The sequence below is a fragment of the Anastrepha ludens genome, chromosome 3 (genome assembly GCF_028408465.1).
Source record: "Anastrepha ludens isolate Willacy chromosome 3, idAnaLude1.1, whole genome shotgun sequence".
NCBI lineage: Eukaryota > Metazoa > Arthropoda > Insecta > Diptera > Tephritidae > Anastrepha > Anastrepha ludens.
This window is the reverse complement of record NC_071499.1, coordinates 2,273,010-2,283,632: the sequence shown is the minus strand read 5'-3', so window position 1 is coordinate 2,283,632 and position 10,623 is coordinate 2,273,010. Positions and strand designations below refer to the sequence as shown.

At 40.9% G+C, this 10,623-nt stretch overlaps 1 protein-coding gene across 1 annotated transcript; it reads right to left on the bottom strand.

The window, feature by feature from the left end:
* Nucleotides 1–681: 681 nt before the first annotated feature.
* On the bottom strand, nt 682–10,067 carry LOC128856820 (protein disconnected). Its single transcript, XM_054092179.1, has 2 exons — nt 9,155–10,067; nt 682–2,900 (listed from the first exon to the last, which is right to left on the bottom strand). Exon 2 carries the CDS (start codon nt 2,845–2,847, stop codon nt 1,330–1,332), a length of 1,518 nt encoding a protein of 505 aa, XP_053948154.1. The 5' UTR covers nt 2,848–2,900; nt 9,155–10,067; the 3' UTR covers nt 682–1,329.
* Between the last annotated feature and the right edge of the window lie 556 nt (nt 10,068–10,623).

The window sequence follows — 10,623 nt, the reverse complement described above, 5'->3', positions numbered from 1 at the left end:
GAATTCCTAATGAATACGCACCCAATATTCTACATCAATTTTTTGCAAGAGTTAGTTAGTTATGCAGTGTTAGGTGGGTGCACCGTAGCTATGTTAGTACTCGCCAAAAATCGAAAAATCCGCCCATATGTTTGTTGTTGTCATAGCTATCAATGAATTGAAGTTCAAATTGCTCTCCCCCACCCACTATAATTACCAGCTTTAGTCCCAAGTGGCAATCATTTGTTTCCTACATTTTAAGGGAACGAGTAAGTCATCAATCGCACTATAAAAACGGTATTATTGTATTAGAGCACAGTTATCCAAAATGTATTAGTCTTGGATGAGTTGGTATGAAATGGAAAAACAGTTATACAAAATGTCTTATGTGTCTTTATCAGGCTCGATACTCTTCACTTCGCCCGTGTGGTACGACCAAATATAGATAATTTGATATTTTACCTCAGGCTATCAAATTGTGTTGAAAACAAACAAAAACTATAACTTAGTTCACACTGGTGCCGCAGTCTTAATAACCGAAGATTTAGAAAATTGGTTCAACATCAAAAATCGTCTATCACTTTCTGCATTTGCTCTACAATATTTCGGAACTTGCTCTTAAGAGACTGTCCATATTTTAACCACTGGACAAAAAAAAAACTAAATTAATTTCAGTTTCTCTGTATTTAATAAGAGATCGGTTTTTATTTTTAATGCTCATATAAATTTTCTCTTTATTCACTAATTTTTTATTCATTTTGCTAAATTTACTTATTGGCTTCAGCTTAAACTTAATAAACGGTATGATATGTTACAAAATATTTTCATTAAAAATCGGATATCCTCGATAACTCGTTGTACATCAATTACAGTTAGCTTGAGTATTTAAGACCAACGTATGCTTTAGAATATTTTGATTATGAAAAATGTTTATAATATTAAACATAAAATTACATAATTAAAATAAATTTATTACACCAAAGTTGCCGAATGAAAATCCCTATCGAAATTTTATTGCATCTCGAAGTGCATCCAATCAGATGAATAAAATTACGTTTAAAAAATATGAATACTTTCGCAGGTAAAATAAGATACATTTACAAAAATACGACTAATATAAAATAATAATAATAATACAAATAAATATTTACAATAAAAAAAATTAGTGGTTAAAAGCTGAAAATATATTAATACGGCCCACAAAGGGACTAACGATTGACTCTAACAGCAACAGCACGAACAGACTACAACTAAAAATACATATATACAATAGTACATAACAAGGTAACGGTGTTTACGATGACTACAAGGAAGGACGGCCACAACGGTAATGACTGATCTGACTGAACTCTACACCGAAATCGCGCTGGTTGACATTTCGTTGTATTGGGGCTGTGTCTGTGTCTGCTGCTGGAAGCCGCCGCTCATGAGCATCGATCGATACACCTCTGAGAGCAGGTTCCACATGGGGGGTGCTGGTGCGGGGCCCATCAGTGAAGACATGTCACCAGCTAAGTCCGCCGCTGGCAAAGAGGTTGGCGCTTCGGAAGACTGTGCTGCGGCGGCGGCTGCAGCTGCTGCAAACATCTGAGATTGCAACAGGCGCAGTTGCTGTGCCTCGGTGGTACGTTGCGTCGAGGGATCTGTGTTTGGCATTTGTTGGCGTGCCAGCTGAGATGTTAAATCAATGCCTTGTGTGAAGTCCGAAACGGCTTCACCGTCTGGCTCCATTTTCACAACCACCGGTGAGAGCCGCTCTTCGGCCACTTCGTTGCTGTTCCGCTTACGTTTTCCTAATAAGTAATCCACAGAAAACCCGTTCGACTTTGAGACAATTGTACGCCGGGGGCTACCACATGCGGCACCGCAAGTGGATTTTGCTGTCGCAATTGGACTGGATAAACGCTCCTCTGCTGCTAGGTTGCGTCGCTTATGTAGACTGAAATCCAAGGGCTCATTGGAGTCCTCCATTTGTTCAAAATTAAGCTCCGCTTCTTCGTCGATGGATACAGATATCAGCTCCTCATCTTCATCTTCGACTTCGCCATCAAGTGCCGCTTCGTCATCATCATCGGTTGCATCGATCTCCCGGCAGTAGTCGTCCACATAACTATTACTATCACCGTGACTTGTGTTGGAGACGGTAGTGTGTACGTCCAGTAAATAGCTTTCATCCTCACCCTCCGCATCGGACGCGGAGGTGGAGCCTGTACCTGTTGAGCTATGCCTGAAGCCACTACTTAATCCCATCTGCTCCTGACTACCTAACATATGCTGCTGCAAGTTGGGAGCGTTTGCAGGCGATGTATATTCACCAAACATAGCTGCTGGGTGTGCACCGTAGCCCGCAGCAGCAGCGGACGCAGGTGTCATAAGACCCGGAAAAGCAGCTGAAGGCAATAGGCCGGCAGGTGATAACGAAAACACGGGAAACTGTTGAGCCGTGCGCCCATCGTGTGGTGAAATCTTGCGGCGTATGTGCGGTGAGTGCAGCTTTGGGTTGGGGTTGGCACTGTGGCGGTTGCGTGAACGCCGTGAGCTGAACACCATGTTGCAACCCTCAACGGTGCACTTGTGCATCTCACGCAAATGCACAGCGGAAAAATGTATCTTTAGCGCTCCCTTGTCGCAGAAGGTCTTTAGGCAAATGGAACATTGCACGCGCTTTTTACCTGTCACGGGGTTGATGAACTGGGCGGCGAGATTAACGGGAGGGGAGCCCCAACGTTTGGGCTTTGCCAGAGCGCCGGCGATGGGCGAGGTGGCGGGCGATGCAGCATTTGACACGGGCATGGGGCCAGGCGCCGCTGTGGATGGGTGGCCCAGCAGGTAGGCGGGCGGCATAAAGGCAGACATAAGATGTTCCATTGTTTATATTCGTTTTGCTTTTGTCCGCTTTCGGGAATTTTGCAAATTTTATGCTGAAACGAGCAAAAAAAAAGTAATTAATTAGAATGGCTCAATTAATTTTATTGTGTTAATATTACGTCTGAATACTTTTATAAAAAAGCACGTTTTGTCTATGAACTGGTAAAAAGCAAAGCAAAAAAATCAAAAAACCAAAACAAATTTCCGCTTACTGAAAATAGTGAATCTTCTCATTTCAATTCTGCTTCATCCGCCACTAGCATAATCTTGATTGACAGCCTGAAGTGGCAGTTTGCGGTTAAAATAGCGCTTCATACCAACAACAACATGCATAAAACATGAATGGGTGCATTTGTTTGCTATCATCTGCGCATAATTAGAAAGATGACATCGCCTACTCAGCTAAAAAATGCTTCGCACTAAATTCAATGCATACGAAATTGGACGAAACGAATGGAAGTGGTGCGGAGTAGAGCGAGGCGGGCCACATCCATGTACATACATATATGTATATATATATATACAAGTATCATATATACATAGATTGGATTGGAGTGAAGTGGAGTGTCTTGAAAAGAAGATTACATCATTTCCTTGATGTCAAAATGGATAAGCGAAGACGCACTTGAGTGCATTGATTTGCAAGATCACAGATGGCAACAATCGCATTATGAGCGACAAAATTTCTTCTTTTCTTCCATTTTTGTATTTTAATGTTTTAAGTGGCCAAATGATTATTTATGAGCGGCAGAAAACACAAAAAAATATGCATCAGACTTTGATCGACGCGCATTTCTATGAACATCATCTTGTGCCAGATTGGAACCGCTGAAAGGACAACCGTAACCTCGGGACAACTGGCAATCAAGGCCACAAAAATTACGCCATAAATGTCCCCAACAGCAATTTGCAGTAAGCGAGGCGAACGTGTGAGGATTACCTTGAAGGACGCATTTCTCGAAAATCATAAAACTACCACACAAACCTACACATGTATGTATATGTATGTATGTAGTTGCATACATAGCTTTTAAGCTTTTGTATTAAAATCAACAAAACGTCAGTCGGACAGTAAAATTGCATATAAGAACGTATGTGTGCATGTGGGTATATACAACCCTAAGCGATGGGGCAAAGACATAACTCAAATCATAAATTCAAGTGATCTCGCACGCCAAACTCAAAAACTGGATGACAGAAGAAACGAAAATGAAAGAGCGAAATGTCAGGCACGCCTTTTGTAATTTTGTGGGCAAAGGAAAGGTCGCGAATGGTGAGTCAACAACCGAGAATGAAGTGACAAAAATACACTTCTGCCTTGACAGCCATCATTTTTGGATCTTCAAAACTGTTCACAATAGTGTTGATGTTAGCAAGAAATGCGAGCACTTGAGCTCCTCAAAAGTAAAAAAAAGTAGTTATTTCTACTTGCCAGCTAAAAAATAAACAAATCGAAAAACGGAATTCCAGAATTGCTAGTAGCTTTTTCCACTTAGAGCGCAGTAGGTTTAGAACATCGCCGATCAATATGAAAGTATTCAGCTTTGTGGACTGCATTGATTTTGCAAAGGTCAGCCTGGTCATAGGTAACTCATCAGGAACCGTTTTACAATCAATGTGAGTCTCCTATGACACAGAATGAGGTCGCGCATTGAAGTCATCTGTATTTGAAGGAACTCTTTCCTGTCAGCAGGCGCATAAAATATATTTTACGACAACAGGCAGCAGTGGCTGCCATAATTTGCCGCAATTTGAGTTATTTGCCGAGATCGCCATCAGCAAGAAACGGACACATGGAGGGACGCGAGATGCCACGGCATGTACGATCGGAGAAGTCGTGTGAGAAATGGAGGTTTTTAATCGATCGTAAACAATTACGACTTACACGGGTGCAACAAATCAAGCAAGGAACGAAATTCATTTACGGCAATCAGCAGCATTCAATAAAAATGAAAAGAGCAATAAAATCACCAAAGGCAACGGCCAAGCAAGAAAAAAGGGAATAGGAAACGAACTTATTCGAATGAAGCAAGTGACCTCTGCTGAACCGCTGGACCGTGATGCTGTCACCAAAATATTCAAATTTGTTTTTATTGTATTCAACCCGGCCTGCCTGCCGCACGCATTTACACGCGTTGCGCATGTAAGCGGCGCGCGTTGCTGGCCGAAATGTCAAGTTGACACATTTACTTACATGCTAACATATGTACATATGTACGTATGTATGTTCATAATAACTCGCACTCATAAATTGAAGCTTGCAGCAGCATCTGTCACTTGTCTGGAGCAACAATGGCCCAACTTGACGTAAAAACGACAGTAGTTTGTTAATGTGTACAACAACAGCAACACGAGAAGCGACAAAAAATTCCAAAACACGCTCCTTTTATGTTAAGCGTTTTTTTAGTTTTTTTTTTGTTTTTTTTTTTACAAATACAACAAAGGTACATACATACGGTGAAAAAGTATACGACAAAGCTGTAAATGCCGAGGTAAGTGGCAGCAGTAGCTCAGCCTAAAAACCATAGTCCGATCCAACAACAAGCGCGCTCGTCAAGCGTCAACAACAATCGCCGGCGATAGTAACCAGCCAAACGAAGATGACACTTTTATCACAGGGAGCTCAATGACGGTCCGGCTGCTGGCGGAGTTTCTGCTTGTTTTTCTTTTTCGCTTTGTGACTTCAGCTACGACTTTGGCTGGGACTTGCTGAGTTTTGACTGTTGATGTTGGTTTGATGTTGATTTATTATCGGCGGCGATTGTATGCGATGATCATTAACATTTAGATTGGATTTTCTGTTAGTGTTAACTTGTATGTATGAATTCATGTTTTCTTTTTTATCTCGTCTTAGCCTCTTTTTAGCCGCTTAGCTCTTTTATTGTGCTGCTGGCTGTGTGTGTGCCTGGCTTAATGTTTATTCTATTTTCTAGGTAGCCAGGTTGCGACTGTTATAAAATCCTAATGAGCTTTCTTAGCACTCAATCGCTGTTTTCTCGCGCTCCACTGAGCATTTTTAAGATTCTTTGACAAAATCTTTAGCGGTCAAATATTTGACGTGAAAAAGCGTATAAAAAGACATTAACAAAATACAACAAGCCATTAAAAGCACCACCGATCGGATCACACATTGGTACGAGTGCATTGGTAATTATAAAGCCATAATGCATGGCATGCCTATGTGTGTGTGTGCGTTTACCTATGTATATATATATTTACATGCACATAAATTTGAAGGTAAGATACGCAAGACGTTAAAACCAGGTGACGGCAGAACCCTTTCAAGTCTGCCGCCAATTGGTAAGAATTTATTAAAACTATTGAGGCTGTGTTTTTGGTCTCCTAAATATACATGCGCCTATACATAGATACTTAAATAAAAACGGGAATAAACCAAATGCTACGAAAACTCGATTGATAGACGAAGTTTACAGATATCTGGATATTTCTTGTGCTTTCGCGCTTGTAAAAATAAAGTTGGGGGCCCTTGCCCACCACAGTCTCAATCCATCGCAACGCAAGACTCTGGAATTTCCTAGCGGAGCAGTTCCAACTCCAGCAGTAACGTCATCGGACACTCTAGGGTGACGGGGCTTCTAGCCCGCCTCCTGCCAACTTTGTCAATTTACAAGCAGCAGAAACAAGCGGCCTGTCGAGTGTTTACAGATTTTACGAGCCCATTAGAAAGATAAATTAAAAAACGCAAAAAATTAGAAGACAAAAAGTAGCTTAAAATGATCACAACGATCGCTGCTAGAGGAGAAACAAAGAGCTGTGGACAGCAAATACATGCATACATACACACATTCGTACATATGTACACATGTTTATTTGACTAGTACAACGCAATAACGACAATAAAATCAACAATAGCACCGAAGACGTAGAGAAGCGGCGAACTTGGCGCTTCGATTTTTGATTGCTATGGTTGTAGTTGTAAGCCGCTCCATCCTCCCTGCCTTTAGCTAATCTTCGTGCATGCACAAGTCGTGAAATCTCAACAAAGAGGACGATTTTTTAGTTCTTTTTTATTTTTCTGTTAGTTTTTGTGCTCTTCGCAAAGCGGCGAATAGATCTGGGCGGACTTGGCAGCAGAGTTGGCCGCCTTTTGATGTCATAAAATTTGAAGACCAGTAGTTGTAAAACCGAATTACCACGGTAGTGCAGGCGCTGAAAGGAGAGCGGCGAGCACTTTAGTGGACAAAAATCACAAAACATTTTTAATGACGGCCACAAATGCGATACTAGCGGGATACGACAAGCACTAAAAGCTAAAGCGGTCAACAGCGTCACCAAGTCGAGGGGGTGCGAGATGCGGCAGTAGAAGTGGCAACCTTAGCTCCGAGCGGTATCTGGTTGCAACAGTTGTCCCAAGTTGTGCTGCAGTTGCTCGTTGCTGGTTTCCCGTCCAATTTATAATTACATTTTACTGACATCATGCAGATAGATCATTTATAACTGCACATAAACGTAAGAAACGTACATGTACGTGTGTACATACTTACATATACGCTGATCGCTGGTCAATGTTGCCATATTTTGGGTCCCTTAATCGACTTCCTGACTTCAAATGAAGTCTCTGGCAGTTCATGTCATACAAAGTTGTTGAAATGATGTATGCAAATGCATACACACTCATACATATACACATACTTCTGCATTTGAAAATGCACGTTACATACATACATCTATGTACACGTAATTGGCATATTGGCAGTGATTGGTTTAATTGCGCCAAGCGCTGTCAATTGAGTTGCCATGACCCTACATTTCTGGGCCCATCCGATTGGCTGATTTGTATACGTATTTGTTCGCCTCGATTGCGTTTTCAATTAAAAAATATGAGCACCATCGGCGATGTCAGCTCATTCGCGGCTGCAAGATGTCGTCTATCATTTCGCAGTACGTAAGTTTCATTGGACGCTTGGCCACTTGGCCACTTGGCCACTTGGCCCCCACATTTCCAATGTGGCATTCTTGAGTATTTTCATAGTGCTTGCTTTATTTCCAGCATATTTCAGATTTATTGCCGTTGTTATACAGATTTTCTTATTATTATTGCTTCCATTTTTTTTTGCCAGTGTTGGCCTCGCTCTTTGTTGCTTTTAATAAAGGCATTTAATGTCGGTTTTTCTCACAGTTAAACTAAATTAATAATAAGAAACGCTGAAAACAAGATGATAAAATGTCGGCACGTCGCTCTGCTCATGTACAAACAATAAAGAAAAAATAGAATGAAAAAAATCAAAACTGCGCTTTTTAGTTTGGAAATGGATTTACGTCTATTTTGTGCGCCTCTGCGCGCCGTCCCGCTACACCGTTAACCATGCTTAGTCTGTTATAGTTTTATTTTATTTAATTTTTGTGAGTGTCTTTATTTGGCTTATTTTTCATAGTTGCTTGAAGTTATTAAAAACAAGGTCTTTTAGTGCTTTGGCTTGTCAAGTTGTTAATTATGGTATTTAAGTGGCCTGTTTGAACGCGCTTAACCCGGAGCACCCGGCGCTGGCGTTGTACTGCCATACAGCTGCTTGACCGTGCAAGCTATCGACTCTGATTTGCTCTTCTCACAACTCTCCATCCACTAAATTGGTTTCTTTTACTTTCACTGGCATTAAGTGGCTTAATCAGTCCTATGTCCAATTATTAATTTGTTAAATATTTTTAATTAACATTTAAGGTCGCTTCAAATGGGATAGTGACGTTGCATGGGCAGTTAGAATCAGATGCATTTTCAACATGAAAACAGTGATTTCTGGGGGCAATAAATGATTTATTTCATTTATTACAAAGTATTAAATATTGTAATGGTTCAGTAAGCATTGTCGTGAAATTGGTTTAAGCTCCTATTTTCCCAATAAACTTTGCATTCTTTCTCTGAAGGATCTGCGCAAAACTGTTGCATTAAGAAGAGAGTTTATTTCTTAAAAAACAAAAATTGCTTGCACTTTCAAAGGGAAGTGCTTTCTTTTGTACTTTTTCTATTGATTTTTCTGTCGATTTCTACTGCCGCCACTAGTGACTTCTCAAGCGGATGGTAACTTTCCTGGAGCAGCGAAATATTCCAGGTGAAAATTATAGATTCAAAGCACTCACATTTTTGATGGGAAATATTTTATGATAGTAACAATATAATAACATTTTTTATTTTTGTGTATTTTAGTAACAAAACTATTTATGCCGACGGTACAATCAAGCACTATCAAATGCATTTGCATCTGCCACTCTTAATATAGTGCATATGTACATACATATATGATATTAGAAGACATGCACAAAATGTGTTTGGATATCAAACTTGGCTTACCTTTTCGTAAAACAAAGAGAGTCGTTTCTAAAATTCCTTGGAACAAGCACTTTTAGCGGAATATTCTTTGCACGTTCTCAAAATTATGTTTCTTTTAGCTAATTTTCAATTTTGTTTTTTTAAAGATGAACTTCAGTTTTTGGTCAAAATTACAAATTTACAAGTTTAGGCTATGTTCTTTCTTGACTTCACAAAACATTTCAGTCTTTCATTTTTACGCGATTACATATTTATTAACTTTTTTTATTGTTACTGATATATATGTACATATGCATACATATTCATATTTTTTCGCTCCACTGTCAGTACTTTTATTAGTTGGACATATAACACAATTTATTCCTCCGATTTGTTGCCTTTCTTTCGCAAACCAACACACAAATTCTAGTTCTTATCCAAATTGTACCCGTCGTACTTTTTCTACTTCACTCCTGCACATATGTCATGTGTGTCCACTTCCTACAAAGTCGTGGGTGACACTGACTGAGACTGCCTCACTGGCTGTGGCACTTTTTGTCGCTGTGAGAATTCAACTTCTGCTATCGTCGCTTCTACAACGACAACTTCTTGTTCGTAGCGCCTCATACCAGCTCACCACCACCACCGGTCACATTGACACTAATACTAACACTAACACTTACTCTTACTCTTACACTACCACAAAAAACACACGCACGACCCGCTGTCACAGGCAACTACAGACCCAATAATACCAATACGCTCGCCCGCAGCTGGTACGAGTACAATGTTCTTGGTTGGCTTTTGCCAGCGCTGTCGTCTTGTTGTGCTCTACTGCGACGACGCTGCTTGGGGACACTTTACTGCGGCGCTCTCAGCCAAATTAGTTCGACAACAATGCTGTGTGAGACACCGACGATAAGGACAACTGCGCCACTCGATGAGTGGCAGCGAAACATACCCACAACACGACAAGTTCAGCCCAACTGTCTCTCAGTAGGCCTGTCGCACGGCAGTCATTCGAAATGGCCCAGCGCAGTAAGCAGCGACAGCGTTGTGCGATCGATCAGCACATTCTGCTATGAGAAGCTTACATATATTTTAGAATGACAAAAGAGACAATTGCTTGTATCTGTGTGTTTGTTGTTGTCTGATTTCAGCGTACAGCCATGGCTGAGTATGTGTAGAAGAGCGTTTGCTTGAGTGCGTGTTTGCGAGTGGTTGCGTGCTCAGTGACACTCAGGCGGCCACTTTGACTTTCATGTTGTTGCTTGGCTACATGTTACCTTTTCTTACAGTCCGCCTGTGAAACTGGTCAAAGGCTTGGGTGCTCACCTTAGCAGTAACAGCACGTGGTGGAAGGCAAGAACGTAGCTGGCATAGGAGAAGAGCATTGAAGAGCACAAAAAGTAAGCAGTGCTGTCAACTGTTTCACTTTAACCACCACTCACATCATGACGCATTCACTCACTCCTCTAGCCATATATAGTGAGGGGCTCTACCAAAAGAGC

Excerpts from the sequence above, each read along its gene's own strand:
- LOC128856820 (XM_054092179.1), bottom strand. The coding sequence starts at position 2,847 with ATGGAACATCTTATGTCTGCCTTTATGCCGCCCGCCTACCTGCTGGGC.